Raw genomic sequence first — 22,495 nt, 5'->3', positions numbered from 1 at the left:
CTAGAAACTGACCTTGGCCATCCATAAAATGATGTCATGACAGGCATTGATTCTCTAACACTGTACATCACTTGATGCTGCTCTTCTCTTTCATACTTGGGGATGAGAAGCGGTGAGAGACTCCAGTTCAGTGACACGCTGTCCTGCACTCACGTGTGTGTGTGATGAAGGAGAGGGACGAGGCTTGCGTCCACCCGCCTCCCGCCCACCCCGTCATCCCACTGGGACTTGCAGCCACGGTCACACTTAAGATGCTAAGTTTGTCGTGGCATTGACCACAGATCAGTGTGAGGGTATATACACCGTCCTGTAGTGTCAGTGTGGTGATGCAGGGCCCACACCCATGCACTGAGTATTTTTCCCCTCAGTTCATGCTGTTTTGTGCCCGTCAGCAGTGTCTGAAGGTGGCCTGTTATCACTGTCACATTATCAGCCAGGTCAAAACTCAGTCAGAGGTACGTTTTGTCACTGAAGTTAGGATACAACATTTTACAAAGGACCATATGTGTGGAGTGAAGAAACAAATGTCATTACTAATAAGTCGACTCACTTATGTATATCATAGCTGAGAAAATCCTTTTGGCTGCAACAATAATATTCCATGAATCAACTCCTTGCTTTGTATTTCCCAATTATAAGCTGCAACTTGTATATCCAATAAGTCTCAGTCTCACTCTCATACATCATTGGCTTATTTGCAATTGACATGAACTTTGTATTTTTGGAGGATTTTTAGGACTCCAAGTTCAATGCTACAGGAATAACATTTATTTAGCAATGAGCTTCCTTCTTTGAGACACACGTGATGCATCTAACTACGTATGTTTCCCAGGTGTGAGCACGCTCAATGACACTAAGAGGGATAGATGAGGGGATCAACCCGGAATCTTACAGATATGGTCCACAGGTTCATGATAATGTTTTGCATGTAAGGGGTTGTAGATTGATCAGGAGTTTTGGAAAGATTAAGTACACATCTAGGTTGAATGGCTTGAATGTAAGATAGACGCGGAGTGAATCAAAACACACAGACATTTTTACTTAGACACTTTTGGGGAAAATACTAGACTTAAATTCATTCCTGGAGACTAACCCCTAACCCCTAAGCCTAACCACTACTTGCCTAACCCCAAGGACCCTGACACACCAGGAACTGCCCATTGATCTGACAGCCCATTGTTCCGACATCCCATTGTTCCGACCATATTAAACCCATTGTTCCGAAGTCCGTTCCGAAATCATCATGATGCCCTGTGGTTAAGGTCTGGTTAGGTTTAGGCACAAAAACCACTTGGTTAGGGTTAGGAAAAGATCATGGTGTTTGTTAAAATGAAAAAGAAAGGGACGTCGGTGGCTTAGTGGTAGAGCAGGCGCTCCATGTACAAGGCTGTTGCCGCAGCGGCCCGGGTTCAACTCCAGCCTGTGGCCCTTTGCTGCATGTCACTCCCTCTCTCTCTCCCCCTTTCACACTTGTCTGTCCTATCAAATAAAGGCTAAAAAATGCCCCAAAAAATATCTTTAAGAAAAAGAAAGTGACAAACACATAAGCCGTGAGCCTGCTTTGCCTCAAGCCTTTCCCAGCTGACCCAGAGCCGGTAGCGGAGCACCATCAAGGTAGAAATACGCCCGCCGGGAGCCGTTCAGCACCGTGGACCGTCGGACTAATGGGATGTCGGACCAATGACATGGACCCGACACACCAAACCAACAGTCATCAGTTTGTTAGTGTTGGGCCATTAGTAAGCGTCTGTGTGCCCTGCTTCAGTGGCACTAGTCTGCCCTTTTTGGCTGTTTTTGTAGATTCAACATGTTGAATTGGCGTCAAAGCCATCAGCGAGAGAAAGTACTCTGACTAGCAGTTTAGCTCAGTGCTTGAGAAGAGAAATCTAAGTGAGGAAAAAACCCCAAAAGACTTAAGTCAAGAGGGCTTGAGATCAAGCCCTGAGAAGCAGTGCTGGGCTGTGAAGCTAATTTTAAATAGTGTCCAAACAGTGGAAGTACAACGCCTGGGTCTGTCACATAATGCCATTGGGCCCAAAGGTTTATATATACATATATTGTGGAAGAGACAACCCCTGCAAAATGACTCATGTCGGGATTTGATCCATTCGGTCTGATAACATTTAGAATGCCTAGAAAAACAACAATTCAATCATTTTTAACCCCATTTATGTAAGCGGAGGGCTAAAGTGTAAGTTAGCCACTCAGTCACTGTAAGTCTCTGGTGTGCTTGCTCTCGGGGCCCCATGATGTGGAAGAACTGGGTTATTTCATACCATGGAAATCAAGCAGTTTTGAGCAACTTTCATAGGAATGAACGGGGCCCCACCTTCAGCACTGTATCCAGTTCTTTTTATATATCCATGCTTGAGATTAAAACAAACATGTTATATTAGGTAAGATGATTTTTTTTTTAGCCATTGAGCTCTTTAGCAGAAACACTTCCTTTTTGTTTGTGTTACTGTTCGTTAGTGCGTGGTAAATATCCTTTGTTCTTTCAACATCGGGTTGGGTTGTTAACTGGCTAACTAGCATCTCGAATCCCTCCTGTTGCTGTTCAGGTTTCCTTTTTTGAATGACAAATACAGACTACCGCCACCTGCTGGTAGCTGGTGATTTTCTCTCACACAGGTACAGAGTGTATGTTCTAGTTGGCTGCAGTTTTTCCAGAATGTTCAAGTGCAACTTTTTGGCCAAGACACAGGCGACAGTCGGCCTATGTCGTCACTGGTTCTTTGATGTTGGTTTTGGTGTGTCTGGGCCTTCACCTTAACATTTACTTTAACCACTGATACAAAAATCAACCTTTTTCCCAACTGGGGACATGGCCTTTGTCCTCACTTGGACAAGCTGTCCTCATAGATACACGTTGGTAGCCTGAAATGTGTCTCTCTCTCTCTCTCACACACACACACACACACACACACACACACACACACACACACACACACACACACACACAAAGCGTTTAATGTACGTCACAGGACTCTGGCAGGCAAAGTGTGACCCAGCTTCTTCTGTAAATAATTCAACCTCAAAGTTATTCTTCTTGGCTCTTACATTAACATGAGTGCTGGTGTGCACTATAGGAACAGACTGAACAAAATAGGACAAGGGCTTGCTGCCAAGATAGCATTTATCTGCTACCCCTCAACCTTGTCCTGAAGCCTCCCTGCTCCAGGGCGTGCACCGCTGCAGCATTCTCCACAGGAGCAAGGTACAACTCCCTGAACCCGCTGATGGGCTTCAGTCAACCTCAGAAGGTATCATGTCATTAATTAACCAGACGAGCATGTTCTGCAGCATGAATTATTTGTCAGACTTACACTTTGTCAGAGAAATCTGGTGGTGGGGCCTTGCGAGCAGTGAGGATCACGATGATGAAGACAGCAATGAGGAAAAGAGCAAGGACTGCGCCCATCACAGCTCCGGCCACAACGATGGAGTTTGACCTCTCCGCTTGAGACTGGTCTGAGACAGAATAGAGAAAGACGAAAACACAATAACATCAACATGAGGAGGAACAAAAGACAGAGTCAAACACTGCTGTAAATGAGGTGAAACTCATAATAAGGTTTTGTGTAAACACAGTCAGGGGTGTTGATTCAGGGCTGCATTAAAATATGTGGCATTTGTTTAACAAGGACACAGTGTCTTTGATGATAAGTACTCATAAGCAGGCCCAGCCAGTATAATCCATTTGCAGAACCACAGTGCAACCAGTTTCAGGCCCACAGTAAGTAAGGCCCAAAGTAAAAGCTTGTGCAACTTTGACACTTAACCTACATAGAGAGCATAAAATGTCAAAATGTTAATTTTGTAGCCAGGTTTTGAGAGGTTGTATGTATATCTTAGGCTTGATATTTTAATTTTTAAACATGCAACATGTAAAAGTTTTGTTAATTGGAGCACAGTTTGTTCTGATGAGTACAAAGTGCTCTGAGTGTCTTCTGTCCTAAGGGACTGTCCTCCAGCCAGTCCTGTTTTGAAACACTACAAACTACTGCTTGTACAATTTTCATCAAACTGCATTGGATAATGTGCATGTTCAGCTGTAACTAATATGTCTGATAGAGATCCACTCACTCGCTGTTAAGTTGAATTTGTGAGGAAAACTTTTCTCTCATTCCTCCACGGTGAACAAGGAATCCAAAAACTGAGAAAATTCTTGATGAATTGGAGTAAAAGGGGGAACTTGTTTACCAACAGTGAAGCTATATCAGAACATATGTTTACAAACTCTCACACAACTCGTGCAGTGTCACTTATTCACTTGTATGCTTAATACTTCGCAAAGACATTTTCATGAAAACCTTATTACTTAAAACTATCCTGAAAGTGAGACTTATGAATTTTCTCTTCAACCAGACTCCATTGAGAAAAACAGTAATTTTACCTTGCTGTACAGGAGAGCTGCTGGTCTGCTGTGGCCTCGATCAGTTAGTTGGTTTGTGTTATTATGTGACTTATGTGTTTTAATGGGTTAGTTCAGGTTCATGGCAGTCACACAATAACACAAACAAACTCCAGACTGTGGCAGCAGTAGAGCAGCAGCTCCCATTTTCAGCGAGTTAAAATTACTGTTTTTGTCTGTGGAGTCTGGCTTAGAAAAGACCATAAATAGGTTTCACTTTCAGTTCAGTTCCCCGGTGGAAAGGGCAGTTTGTTTGGGAAGTACTGAACATAAGACTGGATAAATGAGTTGTGTGAGACTTGGTAAACAGATGTTTTGATATAGTTTTGCTGTTCTTAAACATGGCCCCCATTTACTTTAATTCATCAAGAATTTTCTTAATTTTTAGATGCTTCGTTTACCATGGAGGCATCCAAGAAAAACAAGTTTTCTTCCCAAATTCAAAGTAATACAGGAATAGTAACTGATACACAAGTGATCATTTTGTAGGTGAAGTGTTCCTTTAACTTAGTTCAGTTGGACGTCCTGCACCTTTAAACTCCATTACTCACTAATCGTTCACTTTACATGTTCACCTCCCTTCATCTATCCATGTATTAACATTGTCCTTCCATTTTTTTTTGTGTTGAGTTCTAGTAGCTGTTGTAAAGTCTGCTGAATTAGCTTTGTTTGACCATATGCCTGCATATGCTCCATGTTGTCCACTGAGAGGATTAGGATTAATTGTGATTAAGATGCATTAAACTCACAGAGCAGCAAGTTTTGGCCAATCAGCAGTAATGTGTAAAACTGTGACCGTGGAACACTGAAGAAACTGGAGGACAAAAGGTGACAGGGGTGGGGGGAAAAAGCAAAGTGTGTAATGGTCAATTCCAGTTGATTTAGACGTTGAGGTGGAGAGAAAAATCAATAACGTGCTGAGATGAGAATCCTAAATAACAGTTCAATTATGATGCAGATTGAACAAGCTGGGAGTTCTGAGCTCGCCCCCTGAAAGCCACTTCTTCCTCCTCGTGTTCCCCTCCCCCTCTCCCGTCTTCTCCCCACATGCTGTCCTCTAGCAGCTAATAACCGTTCGATTACCTTTGATGGCTGCTGAACTATGACAAGAGCCTCTTGAGTTGATCAAAAAGCCTTTAAAAATGCAGGTCATCAAGCTGCTTGCTTTAATGCCTGGTGACAGACATTTTCACAGATATTCATAATGTGACAAGGGATAAAAACTCAATGCATGGAGCACCTTCAGTAGCTCATAAGGCCTATTCATACAGAAGTTATTTGGGATGATAAATATATTCATGCATGCTCAGTTTAGATGTTTTTCTCTCATTTTAACATTTCATTGGTTCAAATATCACCCATTCTAGAGAGGCTTGGATTAGTGGTGGATCAACTGTCCCCGCACTGGGATCTGGCTCCAGCGCAAGGCTCTTTCTGTCTCTCCTACTTCAGCACTTTATGACACACACATCATCACTGTGAAGCCCAGAAAAGTGCATGCTGGTGCTTGGCGAGGTCAGCGCAGCAGACGGGCTCATCATGAATTAAACACAGCGCACCTCGGTGGCATGAAGGGAAGTGAGGGAGCGAGTGATGGCAAGAAACCCCCCCCCACCCCCACCCCCACCCCCACCCATCCATCCTAAACTTTAACAGCAGGGTCAAGGGTCATGCTATTGCCCAGACGACAGACCCTGCAGGGAGCAGATGCTGGTGTAATAGAGGGGGGAGGAAGGTTAGAGCGGCAGGTGGTCTGTCATTTTCCTCTCTGACATCTATCTCAATATTTTCAGCTCAATGATGGAGACAATTTGATCCCACCTCTGCTGGGGAGTTAATATCAAAGTCTCTTTTTTACACAGGCTTCAGCGCTGCATCCCTCCACGCTGCCTGAGACGTTTGCACACTCCTTTGTGTGTTGTGAAAAGTATCCTTGGAAACTGTTGTGTCGCAGGCAAAAAGCAAACCCACTGATCTTCTTACACGAGTGTCTCAAACAAATTCAAGCACTGCTGGCTGACATCATTACTACTACTGAGCTGCTTCACTTTTGTAAGCTCCACCATGTATTTTCACACTGAGCATGCCCTGTTTCAAGGTCAGAATGACGACGACTGCTGTGACCATGATAAGATCTATAGAAGGCAGAGAGGTCAGATGAAATAAAGACTTTTAGGTGAAGTGTCGTGTTGAGGACCCGGAGTCCGAGCTTAACAGTGTCAAGGTCACACCAGTGTGATACGTCCTTATAGCCAGAGGAGCTCTCTGTGGTGCAGCAGGGCGTAATGGGCCATTTTCAATTCCAGTAGCTAATTCTCTCTTTCCTGCTCTGCCTTTCACAGCAGCACAGTTAAACTCTCAGCTCCACGCCGCCCCCCCACACCCAACCCCCCCTGCATCCCTCTCCCTCCGCTTTCTGTGGCCAGGTAGAGCTTGTAGAAAGACAGCCTCCATCAGCAGCTCCAGATGAGCTTGTTGCCATGGGGACAGTCAATGGGCTGGTGAGTGGGGACTTTGGGCCAGACATAAACACTCAGCGTTTAATTTTACCAGCTGGTAGACAACGGGGGAAAGACACAGGGGGGGGTGAATTCACAAAGGAGACGAGCTGTAGGGGAGAGCGAGGGCCTTTCTGTCCTGAAACGAAGCAAACTAGGACGGGTGAAGAGGGCAGAGGGAGAGCAGAGGAAGTGCTGGGTCCCCCCTCACTACAGAAATACCTGTGGAGAGGAACAACTTATTATTACAGCGTTCTCAGATACTTAAGAGTAATGAAGATAAGGTGAAGTGAGGAAACATGATTTTGGATTACATCATGTGCAGCGTCCCACATGTGCGCACTGGGTTGGGGGGGGTTGGGAGGGGGGTATGCAGCATTAGGGAGCTAGAGATGATGTCATTTATAGAAGCACAAAGAGGCTGAGACTGAGCAGTCTGAGTAACGGCAAGCTCGAGAAAAAAAAAACAATAAAAAAAAACCTCCAGAGAAAAAACTCACAGGTGCTAAGGTGCTTTATTGAACTAAAGTATCTCAAAAAAAATTGACAAAATAATTCTCCACTGTTGTCACTGACATAAATATTTTTTTTTTTCATCCAGAAACTTACATTTTTCTTCTGTATATACAAAAAACAAACATGACCACAAGGTGCGTTTCATTAACGATGTGAGACTGAAGGTAATTCTTCACCTCTTTGAACAACAGTGATTCTACAAAAACAAAAACCCCTGACAGATACCTGTGAAGTAGAGATGCTCTAACTAATTTTACATCAAAGTTTATTCAAGCTTTGTCTTTTTGTGTGTGTTTTAATGCCTCTAGGTTTGCAAATATACTGCGTCCTTAACTGTCAGAAAAGTGAATATGGCACTACTGAGTCCTCCTAACATACAGTATGCAGAAAACAAAAGGGCAACAAATAAATCTCACAGCGCAACAAAACACCCATAAGTAAAAAATAATAAGAAAACACTTGAATTTTCTTCTTCTAGGTATCTAAGGCACTAGTTGTATTTCTCAACCCAAAGTGAAGGACATTTCTCAAGGTAAAGATATTGATGACCGATCTCTATACAAAATATTACAGTACAAAAGAACTTCATTAATCCAGGTGCGGGGCTGCAAACTGACGAGTCAAGCAAAAATAGTATATTGATTGGTGGAATTTCCGTCTTAGTGCATAGAAGCAAACACAAACAGGGGTTAGGCTGCTGTGGTTCCTGTTATCCTCTGCATTTATGTGAAAGTGACCACAAAGGCAAAATGAATAGGCGTCAGCAGCACGCCCACACCCCCAAAACCTTAAATTTAACAATCTAAATGAGGTTCTGTGGTTCACAAATTTCCAACTGTACACTTCATTTTGGACATTAAAGGGTCAGTTCACCCAAGTTGCATTGAAACACATGTTCTCACTTACATGTAGCTGTGTCTAAAATGCAGATAGTTTAAGCAAACCAGGTTTTGAGATTCTTACAGATTTCGAACACAATAAGGCTCCGTGTCCACCAAAGTGTTCTTTTTTCAGCTGCAAATGCCAGGCACTCCTTAGGAAATGCCCAGATGGGAGCGATTGACAGCGCTTTGGAGGCGCAGCGTTTTTCAGCTGAGACGCTTTGGTTGCGTCTCGTTGCTATGATACAGAATATCGACAAAGTAAAAATGCTGGTGCAAAGTAGAGTAGTTGCCTCTGGCTGAAGCACGTATAGAGACAGGGTGGACCCTGTTAGTCAATGTGGGTTCATGAGAGGACACATATTACTTACTATACAGTATATCAACACATTTCTCCTCCATTGTTGTTGTTCAACACTTGTAAATGTAAAATGTGACGGTTGGTTTGTGATATTTGTCCCTTCTCCACTTTGATGGAACGGCTGGGTAAAAAGTGACAGTGACAAGTGCAGTGTTTTACTCAAAGCTGAACATTTTTTGTTCAGTTTGTAGCTTAGTGTAAATATGCAGCACTCCAAATACAGAGAATTAAAAAATGCGCTGGCCTCAGGAAAAAACGCTTCAGTGGACACGCTCCCTAACGATCGAGCTCATGATATTGAAACATTGCATTATAGACATTTTACAGCAACTTCACTTTACAGAAACATTGTTGGTTATTCTGGGTGATCCACACTGTAGATTATTCAGAGTGCTTTAGTCAACAGATACCAAACCTTTCTGTACCTCACTGGTGGTAAGTGAGGAATTATGTTAATTTATCGGAGTGAACTGAAACTTAAGGTACTCATTAGAAAAGGAGGCTTCTGTCTACGGAAATAAATTAGTTCTGGTGTACTGCACAGCGTTTGAAATAACAGTTCAAACAACATAACCTGCAGTATAGGGGTCATATTCTCTGCTTGCAACTTAAAGTGGCACATTCTCAAACCTCACTAGAAGAACTGCAGCCTATTCACTGCACAAAATTCACACCCTGACAAATAATCAGTGAAGGTTTATAACAATATATAACTAATTCCCATTTTGACAACTGTTACTGTAATATTAAAGTGGCCTAAAGCATCTTTTCACTTCTATTTCAGGCTACAAGACCCTGTATACAACAGTGACACGTTAGTCATTAATATAAGCTTATAATCAGTTGTTAGCTAGTCAGCAATACTTATGTGAGACACTGTCATCATCATATTTATACATACAAGTTCAACAAATATTTGGCATCTGGCAACAAATATTGTATAGGTGACCATACTACTAAAGTTGGCATCTATTCACAAACACTAGTGTACATAGAAGAAACTGTTGGATCTCCTCCATGCTGTCTGGTAAATAAGTGCATGTGCCAAAAGACTTCATCTGTGTGCATCTGATCACATACAAAAACTGAAATGTATCTTTTAATCTATAGTAGCTTTATCTAAGTTTGACACCTGAACTACTGGGGCTCCAAAGCCCAAAGACACTGACATGTAAAACACTTTCTCCCCAGTTCAGTCACAGTAATTGGTGTGTCCTGCAACCTTGAGAGTCTCAGCACAGATTTAATTGTGAATACAGCCTGAAATCCTTTTCAGAAAAAATCCTGGGGTGTATTATTTTTTAGCTATTCAAATGATAGTTATGAATGAAAGATTTAATGATCAGTGCAACAAAATATTGTCTGTTCCATCAGGCGAGTAAGAACTGTGCTGTGGCTTTGATAACCAAAGGCGACAGCACATCCATCACAAAAGACCTGATTTGTCTACATAATGTTTAGTTAACTGTGGTAATACTGGTAGTAATAATAAATCCTAAATAAAACAAAACAAAAAGGTGAAAATGATTAGAACGTACAGCTACACACACGGATAAGCAACAATAAGCCTGTTAATGCCTCATCTTGAGGCCTCAAATTAGTTCATCTGTGGTTATTTGTGGTTGGGCGTACCGGCTGCACTCTTGAATGACTTCTTTGTGTAACAAAATACTTTGTGACTGGGAGGCCAGCGTATGGTGGCTGCCATACTGTAGCCTGCTTTCAACAATGCCCCTGCTGATAGCACTCTTGAGTTTCCAAGAGGTCTGGGTTGGTGCCAGAGTGCAAACTCTCAAACACATCCATGACCATCTGGTAGATAACAGGGGAATGTGTTTGTGGCTTACTGAAGTAGACAACTAACCTGAAACTCTTCTTTAAAAAAAATCAAGAAATCACACAAATGTTAAACAGAAGAAATGCTATTCCAGCTTATCTAAACTTGCAGAATGATGTAGCAAATTTGCATATCAAGGCTTGACTGTCTGGTTAACACAGTCTGTTGTTACAGTGGACTGTGCTTCATTCATGCAGAAATCCCTGCTTGCCCTCCTTCCATCTCTCCCTCCTGAGGATAAGAGACGACGAGCTGTGGACATACAGTAGAAATGCTCTTAAGGTTCCCACTCCAGGCCATTGGTTTTAAAGGACATTGCTAAGACGCCAGTGGTCAAGTCCTCAAGTCTCCCATCATGATCCCATCAAGTTACATAAAGAGTAGACATTTTAGTAGAAAACAAATGATGTGGTTGTCCATTATACAGCTTTGCAAAAGGCAGTGCAATACGTATTATGACCATGAATCTGAGTAGAGAGATCATCAATTCTGATTTCTCAGTGGGATAAATCCTCTTTTAAATTAGCCTATATGCCTCTGCTGTGTCCTACTGAGGTTTGGAAAAAGGACCTGTGACTCTGAGTTTCATGGATTTACTCCCAGTCATGGGTTCTATACCATTTTTGAATATCAACCATCAGATTCAGAGGTCAGAGGTCTTTTAATCAAACGTCTGTAAGCAATATCAACACATACAAATACAACTAAGCAAGTGTCTCGTTGCCTGAGAAGGCTTATATTGTAGAAACAAACAAACAAAAAAAACCCCAAGCCCCCAGGGCTTCCAATCAACTAAAAGACATTAGTAATGCTAAATAAATTGGCAGTCCATGTAGTAAGGCAGAGCCAGCACATACATCATGATCTTTAGTTAGTCTCTACACACACAAACTAATGACATGCCAACTTCTGTAGGCATGTATATGTTGACTGTCACAGTGTCTGTGCAGTCTGTCCACATCATGAACAGAAATATTATGTCTCAAGTGTCGACCAGGACACTTGAACAAAACAGGGAACTACAGAATTGAGATTAGTAGACGTGTGCATGTGCGAAATAATATGAGAAATAATATGTTTTTTTCCTAATTTGATAAATGAAACCTTGTGATTTCTGTCAGATCTCTGCTCCTGCAGAACCAGGTAGCTTGTCAAACGTACCACTCCCTGCGTGAGATAACAGACCCGTCTGTGTGAGAGACATAGTCACCCTCAGGCCCGCTATCGTAGCAGTCATCTGACAGGTAGGGGGAGCCGTTTCCTTGTAGTTTAGGTGAGTGAGGGTATCTGGCACATCTGGCCTGCCGTGGACTAGAATACTGTGCGTGTTCACGGTGGTGATTTTGCTGCTGGCTGTGTTGACTGCTTTCCCTCATTGCCCTGGTGTAGCCATTAGAGGGATACTCCTCCCCGTTGTAGTTGCTATGGTGACGACGTTCACGCTCCTGTTTGAGCTGGCGGTCGCCCCACTCCTCCCGGTCGTGGTCCTGATGTTGGGAGCTGCCAGCTTTGGTTGGGTGGAGCTCGTGCTGTGTGGGGGCTTTCTGGAGGTCATTGGGGCCCAGGTACTGCTTGGTGTAGTAATTCCCGTGGAAGGTCTGCTGTTTCCGTAGGTAACACACACCAACCAGAGAAAGCAGCAGCAGCAGGAACAAGGCCCCGCCTACAGCCCCACCCACTATGGAACCAAGATTACTCTCAGGTAGGGCTTCAAGTGTTGGGGAGCTGAGAAGAACATGCCCCTTATCATCCACTAAGGTGGAGGAGGCAGAGCCAGTTAGGACAGGAGCAGTAATGGTGGAAGGCATGGTGGGAGGATCTAATGGAGGGAAGGAGGGTGAGAGGGGAGTAGAGGGTGGAGGGGAGAGATGAACAGACAGAGAAGCAGAGAATGTCAATGCCAACTACATCAGCATTTTTACTAAGTAGGGACAGGTTGACAAAAACATCAACTAAACTACCACACATACTAAACTATGGAGCACATGCTCGCAGCAGCCTCTGGTTTGCAACGCCAATTCCTCAGAGCTTATGGGCGCAGTCTTTGATTATTAAACAATGATTGGTAAGTAGAAATCTATTTGCTATAATGGGCTAGCATAATTAACGTATTACATGAAGGACAGCTGAGAAAGTTTGTCACAAGCAGGTCTGAACAGTACTTTAAATACAAAGCACAATTACAAGAAACTGCAGCACATCCCATCCTCCAAGGTTTTTCAGATTGTGAATTCACCATAGCATCTAATATCCTCCCAAGATAAACTCCACTGATCAGTGATTTCAGATCTGAAATGGTTCAAGCAAGTATTTAATATCCTTTTAAATCTTTAATCAAAAGATATATTTTTCCTCTAGTTAAATCTAGTTAAACTGTCTCAATAAATAATCCTAATTTTAATCAAATATATAACAACACGAGTTTCTCAACCATATGGACAGGGCCAGGATATGCAGATTGAGAGTGACAAAATTGTACATGTTTGACATATCTGACCAAATAAAAAGGTCATTGGATTAAAATATGAATGTTGTTGTCGTTTGTAGTATATCTGGACAATTTTTCACACTGCATCCACCAGAGTTCACTCACACACTGGATGTGTGTGTTACGCTGAATTCAACTGACTCAAAAATGACAAGAGGGTTGAATGAAAAGCATAAACTATTTGCAAATGTTGAGATAAATCAAAGCATTATCATTACTAGGCATGTAACGATATGTCGAATTTCGCGGTGTCGCGATAAAATAAATTCTCGATACCGTCATGGGAATGCCACGGTAGTTGTATAGCTGCATTCTCCTACAGAGCCGGTAATATGACTGTGCGACTACATTCCCCATAATCCTTTGGATGCAACTGCGCGCGCAGGTGAGAGCAGACTCGTGCAGCTCAGCCTCTCAGCCTCCGACTCTGACCCGTGCGTGACCGGAGGAAACAGCGAATAAAAGTAAGGAGATTGATTGTTCTTCTCTGTGGATTTTCTCCACGACCGTTCGTCATAGCGAGAAGCCACAAATATCACGTGAAACAGCGGAATCGTGGCTTTCCGACACTTGTCGGTAGTCCAATGTTTTCACAGCGAAAAAAAAAAGATAAAGTTACACTAAAATAATGTATAACAGAGCTTTCATACAGCTTTGCACACACATTACTTTTAGATGGATTACTCGCGAATGCAGGGTCGCACAGAAATGCCACGCATATCACATGAAAGCGCAGGACCAGAGCTTTCCTCTCCTCATCTCCTGTTCTGAGAAAGTGTTAGGGTCTCCTTGATGTCAAGATTGTCAACCTGGCGTGAACAAACTGAGTGAATGTGTGTTTTTGAGTTTTTCTATGACTTCCAGGGAAATGGCTGGGCTTTATTTATTTTGGTTTTCTTTTACACACATCTCTACCCACCTCTCCCTCTCCCTCTCTCTCTCTCTCTCTCTCTCTCTCTCTCTCTCTCTCTCTCTCTGTCTCTCTGTGTATCTGTGAGTGAGGGATTGTGTGTTATTGAGTTTACATTATTTCTAATTTGTTAATTTTGTTGTTGTTGCAGGGTCTGATTGTTCTAAGTTCTGTATATTTGATGAATATTAAGACTACTCTATCCTCATAATTTGATGTCATTCAGATGACTTTCTAGTAATAGTACTACACTACTTTTGTTCAGAGTAGGTTAAAAAATACTGAATGTTTCCATTTTCATATTCTGTCACTATAGTTTTAATTGACATGACTTTGTTATGGCACTTTAATGTCTGCCTGCCTAGCAGTAATAGGGGGGAAATGAAAGCACATGTTCAACTGTGTGTTGATTTGTTTATGATATGCTTCCAAGTTAAAAAATAACATGCTGTACAGTGTACATGCACTATTTTTGAATAAAATAGCTATTTTTAACAATAACTTTTCTCTTTTTTTCCCCTTGTATAAATATCGTGATATATATCGTATCGTGGACTCTTTATCGTGATAATATTGTATCGTGAGTTTCTGGTATCGTTACATCCCTAATCATTACTATAGAGAGCAGATGTGTGACTCACTGAGGTCAGCTAATGACGTGACTTGAGAGAAATAACAAACTATGTAATTTCCTGCAGTTTCCTGGCAATGCTTACCAATTTTAGAAGATCAATAACCAAATTATTTTGTATATTGCATGAGAATACGCTTTTTGCGAAAAGTAAAATGATGCATTGCCACTATATCATCATGCCACCATTAAAACAACCTGAAAATGAACTGAATTAGGGGTGATGCCCACAAAACAGAAAAGCCAAAGCCATAATCAGAGGGAGCTACAGTAATGGAAAGAATCTGAGTCTAAAAGCTTTAATGGTGCTGCAAAATTGCTCTGCCACTCTAACCTCAGTGCCAGGCCAGATGTGAGGAGAAGATTCACATCTGAGAAATGACATGAACCCGAAGGTTTGTAGTCTCTGAGTATATGAATCTACAACGCCATGCAGAGGCAGTGAACTGACACATGTGGGCACACTCACAGCAACACATACAACGAAGGGTACACCAACATGTGTAAGCTTGTGCACACCCGTACAGGTCCTCTCAAAGGAAAATGAAATATGGATGATAAATAATAAATAGGAGTTGAAAAGAACTAGTTAATGTTTTATGAATCTGGGACATCATCTCACAGTAAGGCTGCAGGCTTTTGCCTCTTACTGCATGACACATGCAGAAATAAAAGAAACAGAAAGGAAGCGAGAGATGTAAAAGAAAATCACATCATAATCAAAACTTCATTCAGGAAGAGAGCTTCCACAGACAAGAGAGATTTTGTGAAACCAGAGGAACATGCTCATCATACACAACAGAGAGACGTACTCAGATGCCAAGCCAAGAGGACAGAGCAGAGGCAGTGCACTGTGGACTAAAGAGGCCTTAAATATTTGCAGCTGTTTGGCCCAGGAACTTCTCTTTTGAACATCTGGAGACCCGATGTTAATCAAGGCTAATCAGCATGCAATTAAGACTAAATGTAAAGGTCAAATATTATCAGTGCCAACACACTTTACCATGGGTGAATGTTTAATAGACTGTCAGTATGTACAGAATGGGTGAGAGTGATACAGTGTCACATTTCAGCTTGAAGGACAATGTCACAGGCAGTGATACCCTCTATGACGTGTGTGCACACACAGTGCTTCCTAAGGGAAGAGAAGGCAATAGGAGTCAGCTGTGTTCCGGTGTGTATTCTCTGCTCACCTTGTATCAGAATGCGCACATCCCGACTGCGGAGGTTGATGTCATTGGCAACCTCACACCTGTAAACTCCAGAGTCATTCCGCTGGAGGGGACGCAGGAAGAGCAAAGTGCTGTTTATTATTTCCACCCCTTCTGGCATTTCACTGTCCAACCTATGATGCACAGGAGACACAACACTTAGACACATAGAGACACACCTACAAACAACTATCCTATGATGTAACCACGCACGTGTGACATTTTATCTGGAATTTATGATAAATAATAACTTGAAACGATGTCAATGACGTTTTTGGATGAGTAAAATATATATTTTTTTTAAAAAGTTAAGCTAACATTGTTAACATGTTAATGTTCATTAATATGTTCTGTCCCATTTTTAAAAATAAACAAATAAATAAATAAAAAAATAAAAAACATTGGTCTTCAGTTGCTTATCTTCAAGTAGTCTGTAAAAACAACATTTTGTGTTTATTGAACTGACTTCTCAAGCTAAAGATGAAACAATTTATCTTAAATTTTTGGGGGAAAAAACATCTTTCGGTCTGTTTGGTCAATTTTAACCCAGATAAGAGAAAAGGAAAATGTCATACACACACATACCTGATCCATCTGAAGTGATTAGCTGGTGGGTTTGCATTAGCTTTGCATGTCATTTGAACATTTTCCCGACCCACATACCAGTCTCCATCATAGCCCACAACAGAGATATCAGGAGCAACTACAGAGAGAGAGAGGGGAAAAAACCCAAATCATTGAGATATCACTAGAAACAACTAACCTTAGACAACAGCATTCAGCTGCACAGATGGGTCATTTAGTTTAACCCTAACAAGATATCTGGTATACCAATGTAAATGTTCACATTTTAAAAATATTTCTGCTGTGTTGTATTGTATTATAGTTCTTGCAGAAATTGTACTTTACATCAGCAAACACATGCAAGATGACCGTTTGCCTTGTTTGTGTGCAGCATATGTATTATGTGGAGTCTAAGGACAGTCATGGCCTCGAGATACGAGTCTGTGTCCTCCAAATATGCACTAAGGTGTTTCATATTCTATAAAATCACAAACATAGTATAGCATCCAGAGAAGCAGTCATGACTTTCATCACATGATGCTTTTCACAATTTTAAACCAAATCATCAGAACAAATCCCCAAGTGTGGGCAAATTATAAAGTTATTTTTTCTACAGTATTTTCATAGTCATCTACAAAATGTTTACTTTTCTGTGTTTTGTTTTGGCTGTGCCATACATGGAATAAGCATAACATTCTTTGTAATTGCCATCTGTTATAAAACAATAAGTAAGACCAAAAGTTAAATGCATCTGTCAAACAAAAAGGATTTTCAAGAGGTAATTTTACCCCTTTCACCATTCTATTTGCAGCTGCTACACAGAGACCCAATTGTGCCCCATAAAGTACAGGTATGTCCTCCAACACCTATGGGGACTTACTGACAGAAAACATTTTCCCTTCTGACAGTTTAGGGGCACACGTGGACATGTACTGACAGAAAATAATGAAAGAAATGCGGACTCTGAAAAAAGAAAATTCAAGGAAAACACCAAGGACAGCCTTTCTTAAACCATAATTAATACCTGTAAGGAGCCTGCATGGGCTGCCCTTGATTTCATCTCTGTCAATTCAGCTGTTTTCTAAAGTGAATTGTTGTTGAAGTGCTTCAAATAAATCAAACATCAACACTGACAAGGCCAGGCATCATCAACTGACTGCTGTTGTAAGATTTTCCACCTCTACTTTCTGCTAAATACAGTGTTTAATTGTATAAGGAAAGGGAAGAAAAGGAGCCAGGAAATAGCTGCTATATGTCCCCCTTAAAACTGACAGAGGGGGGATTCTCTTGGACCTCAATTTATAGTGTAGACTCCACTGCTCCCTTTAATCTACCTACTTTAGGTCTGCAGGTTTATTCTGGCCTTAAAAATACCTAATGAAAGCCTTACAGGACAGAATCAATATTAGGTTTACTATAAAGCCCTCTTTCAGCTGTTAATATGTTACCCCAAATAGCCACTCATAAAGCACCCACACTGCACATTGAGCTGGTAGGGGATCCTGAAGTCACTCTGCAGAGCCGGGTGGCGGACCACACAGGTGAGTGCGTGGCCCTGGATGTGACGTGTAGGCTGCCAGAGGTAGCTCACTTGAGTGCTGGTCGTGCCGTTTGCTTCATCAAAAAGCTGCACTTCTGACTGGCCAAAAAGGTTGGACTCCCAGGACACCTCAGCAGGGGGCCGGGCCCGCTCAGCGATACAGGTGGCCACCACAGTATCATTGCCCCCATCGATCAGGGCAGATGAACCTGCAGACACGTAGACTTTTGGCTCCACTGTGATTCAGAGTGAGCAAAGACAAGGGAGGAGAAAGTTAAAAGATTTACACTGCATTTCTCTCATATCAGAACCAGTTTTCACGTTCTGCATTTTCTCCACTTATGTCATTCAACTACTACCTAATCCAACCCATTATTAGCAGCTCGAGCCACCTCTGTGATCTGTTCTGTCAAAGCGGATTGAGTGAGTACACACACACACACACACACAGTGTTTGTGTGCCAGCAGTGACAACCTGTGATCCAAATGAAAACAAAAAGAATAATCCCTTCAGCAAAATTCAAAACACAGGATTGGAACCTGCTGTTGCTTTACAGGTCCTTTAATACACGGACTAATATTAGACAATGACTAAATAGATGTTTTCTGATGCTGTAATACTCATTGTTCTCCCTCCAGTTGCGTTGGAATATTCTCTATTTTATCCCACAGATGACTGCGTAAAGTGTGCCGTATGAGTTCATGCAGGGTGGAGATGGAATATCAAGAACACCTGTGCTCTGTAATCTAAAACAATTTAAGGTTCAGAAGGGCATAGTTTCAGAGCCACAAGGTTGATGAGATCAAGTCGTACTTCGGACTGGCCAAAAATTCAATATAACTATTATTATTATGATATTATTATCAACTTTCGAATTCTATCATGACAATATTGAGTTATCCTTTTAACAAAATTCTGTTGTCTGAATAAGTGAGTCCAAGCCACAATGAAAAACTCGCAAAATTAGTTGCTGACATTTTTGCATTACATGTGTTTGTTTTGTCTGACGTAATGTGTAATGTAATATCAGTGGAACAATATTTATTGTATACATTAGCCATATCTTGATATATAGCGATTTTTAAAAATATGTTTTAATTAATACTGTGATATTGATTTCAAACATATTATACAGCCCTAACAATTTCAAATGTATTGCATCTATATTCAGAACAAAATGTCGGGTTTTCTATCGTTCTGAACACTGTTTCTGACTGCTGTTTTTTTTCTACTCTGGCTTCCGTATGACGCCATAGTGTGTCAGATTTCTTTAAATGATCATCTGCTCCAGTCAGGCTACTTCAAGTGTCTACATTACGTAGCCTAGACTGCTAAATGATGCTACATGCTAATGTCAGGGAAACCTGTAAACTTGGCTACTGAGGTTGTAAATTTCTCTAAGGATAGAAGAAAACCACTGAAAAACTAAGAAAACCAGTAATATTCAATCAACTAATTGATTATTCGACTAATTGCTTCAGCTGTACTTGACATTACCTACTTGACTTGTTGCACAGAAGAACACACATGCGTGTAAATATACATACTCACCGAGTACATTGACAGTAGTGGAGGCTTGAGTGTTTCCTAATGGAAACGTGGCAACCTTACAGGTGTAGATCCCGACGTCAGCAAAGCCCACATTTTCCAGGACAATGGTGGCATCATACGAGGAGGGTGAGCGAAAATACAAGCGTTGGATAAACTCTGGAGGGATAGAGATGCCATACCGTGGGTTGTAGACGGCAACTGTGACAGAGCCTGAAGGCAGACGGCGCTCCCAGGAACTCTGAGTGAGAGTAAGGTTCGCGCCCACCTCTACCCGGCACTCTAATGTCACATTCTTCCCCAGCACAGCGTTCACCCTCTGAGGCACCACCACCTGACTGCCCCACACACCTGCCAAAGAGACAAACAAAAACAAGACTTAAACCACATATAATCATCATCATCATCATCATCATCATCAATCACTGGAAAACAGGTTTGGACCAAACACCATTGATCAAAACAATTAAAAGCACTTACATTACACCTTTGATTGCTAATACATCTTTAAATTGTATGACGGCCACAGGAAAATGCGGCCTGAGCCATGCTCCAGTGTGCTCACCTGTATATGCGCGCACGTGTCTGTGTGTGTGTGTGTGTGTGTGTGTGTGTGTGTACACACATCAGGGCAAAACTCTGCCCAGCGCGATACAGACAGCAGAGGAGAATTGTAAACGCGTGACCATGTAGAGACAGAAATGACATGGCGTTGTGTAAATAAGATAAATAACATAAGGATATTTAGTTTGTTTAATAAAAGGACAAGGTATAGATCTGTTCTATAGGAAAAGTAACCTTAAATGACTTCTGTTGTGATCTGCCACTTTATAGAAAATAAAATTAAATAAAATTAACTTAAGACTCATCGAGTCTAAGGGGACATTTGTGCCAAATTTAAAGAAATACCCTCAAAGTGTTCCTGAGATATCACATTCACAAGACAGAGCCAGATGGACAGACAGATGGACAACCTGAAAACATAATGCCTCCAGCCAAAGTGGTCGCCAGCACGGAGGCATAAAAATAAAAGTTAGTGTGGAATGTTACTAACATCTTTAGTTATCTTGAGACCTTTAAAAATGAGAATCTAGATAGTCTTTTATTTAACTGTGAACACTTTGATCCTTACAAATGTTAAGTGCTTTGAAACCAAAACCAATACTCCTAAATGATGAGTGAAAAAATGCCCCCCTTGAATGAACAATTGAACTGACAATTAGTTGATTGAAAATCTGAAAATAATTCTGACAATTGATTAATTATGCAGTTGTTTAATTATGCAAAAATGCCAACACTGTCTGTAAAATATCTTAAATATTCTATTTACAGTCTAAGAAAACCCCAGAATCAGTGATTTTTTTTTGGCATTTTTGATTTAAAATGACAAACTATGAATTCATTATCAAAATTATTTCAGTTTATTTTCCGTTGATCAACTAACCGATTAATTGACCTACTGTTGCAGCTTCTCAAATGTTAAGATTTGCTGTTCTTCTTTGTTTTATAATATTTTTAAGTGAAAATGTTTGGGTTCTGGAGTGGTCGAACATATCTAAAAGATGTCACTTTGGGCTTCAATTGATTAATCTAAAAAATAATCTAAAGATTAATCTATGATGAAAAACACTGCTTGAAACTGGACTGACAGATATTTTACTTTTCTGGTTGACAAGAAATATATTGCTTTATTCTACTCAATAGCACGGATTATATTTTTTACTTAAAAATGTCAGACAGGATGGACAAGTCATCAATCTAATACTGAGTGACAAATGAGAAATACAATAGTAGCATCAGTGAGTGAAGAGTATTTTCGGTGTTACCTGTGACATCAGTCGTTAAAACAAAGTTCAGTACCATCTAACATCTGTGGGTATCAGAGTGGAATCAAAGCTTGATACCACCCCAGCAGGCGTTGGGCTTTTCAACAAATAAAACACAGCTGACTGAGTGATCCATTGATGAATTTGTTTCGTCTCTATAGCTTTCCCTCCTCCTGACCTGAATTTGAGATTTAAAAGCAGGCTGTCTGTATGTCCTTTGTCCAAATATAACTAACTCATGCACTCTGTCACCTGCACTTGTCAGAAATGTGGTGTCTCAAAAGCAGAGAGCTCAACGTCGTGTTGAGGAAAGTCAAAGGGATATGAAGAGAACAGACTGGGACCGGCGGGGGAAAAAAAAGGGAAGAGATATCCAAACACGACAATGACATCATCGCTGAGAGAAGAAAAAGAGAGCTGTGAGTGAGGAGAGGCGAGAGCAAAGTCACGTATGAAACACAAGTGAGAGGAAATGTATCACCAGGATCCCAGTAAACAAAAAACAGAGGAATTACGTTACTGATTTGGAAAAGACAATATAGCACTGCTAGACTGCCAAAGCCTTCAACCAGAGCACTAATTGCAACAAGCTGCCAGCAGGAAGACATCATCATAAATCAAAACCTTCTGCGCTGCTTGGCAACTGACTCCAAATATTCTATTGTTGTTTTGCCAAAAACAGCTCTGTCTCTGGCCAATCTCCCTCTAAAAGGCCGTGTCCTCAAATATTAGTTCTGTGGAGGGAACTTTCCCTACCCTAAAGTATGACGCACAAATGTCGATTTTTTGCCTTTGGATTTTAATGCTGCCATTACAATAAAGTCTGAATTTGTGAGACAGGGTTAGTTATAAGGGATTCTAGATAATGACCAAAAATGAAAAAAAAAAAAGCCCTGAGTGGTGTGACAGTTTAACCAATTATAGTATGACTCATTGTCACATTGGGGAATACATATTGTAAATTATATCATATTGTAAATATGGTATATATTTTATACTAAACACTTTTTATATGTTGGTCCGACTGAGGCAGTAAATAAACCCAAAATATAATCCAAATGTTAAATTGTGGATATCAAATCTTGATAGCATATTTTTTGCAGAGTAGGTATAATGAGTCATCGTATTGCTCATACAGAGAAAGGGCAGCAGATACCAGAGCAACAGTGAGGAGATGTTCAGCTGAGGATGCTGTGGAAGCTCTATTCCTGAATTTACGTGCTATTTAGGGCAATGCATGGGTTTAAATTCACACTTAAACACACGCGC

At 41.2% G+C, this 22,495-nt stretch overlaps 1 protein-coding gene across 3 annotated transcripts in view; it reads right to left on the bottom strand.

The window, feature by feature from the left end:
- Nucleotides 1–22,495, bottom strand: part of nectin3b (nectin cell adhesion molecule 3b) — a 32,295-nt gene that overhangs the window by 4,195 nt on the left and 5,605 nt on the right. For 2 of the 3 annotated variants that reach the window (XM_050040930.1, XM_050040931.1), the window contains exons 2-6: nucleotides 19,404–19,751; nucleotides 17,788–18,087; nucleotides 16,333–16,450; nucleotides 15,730–15,881; nucleotides 3,327–3,471 (exon numbers count right to left, since the gene is read on the bottom strand). In XM_050040930.1, coding sequence (XP_049896887.1) covers nucleotides 3,327–3,471; nucleotides 15,730–15,881; nucleotides 16,333–16,450; nucleotides 17,788–18,087; nucleotides 19,404–19,751 — 1,063 coding nt within the window. Of the gene's footprint in view, nucleotides 1–3,326; nucleotides 3,472–7,417; nucleotides 12,327–15,729; nucleotides 15,882–16,332; nucleotides 16,451–17,787; nucleotides 18,088–19,403; nucleotides 19,752–22,495 lie in introns of those variants that run through there. The other variant, XM_050040929.1, reaches the window with a different exon arrangement.

The sequence above is a fragment of the Epinephelus moara genome, chromosome 3, assembly GCF_006386435.1.
Source record: "Epinephelus moara isolate mb chromosome 3, YSFRI_EMoa_1.0, whole genome shotgun sequence".
In the NCBI taxonomy this organism is placed as follows: domain Eukaryota; kingdom Metazoa; phylum Chordata; class Actinopteri; order Perciformes; family Serranidae; genus Epinephelus; species Epinephelus moara.
Note: the sequence above shows the minus strand (reverse complement) of the source record. Positions and strands in the feature narration are given on the sequence as shown.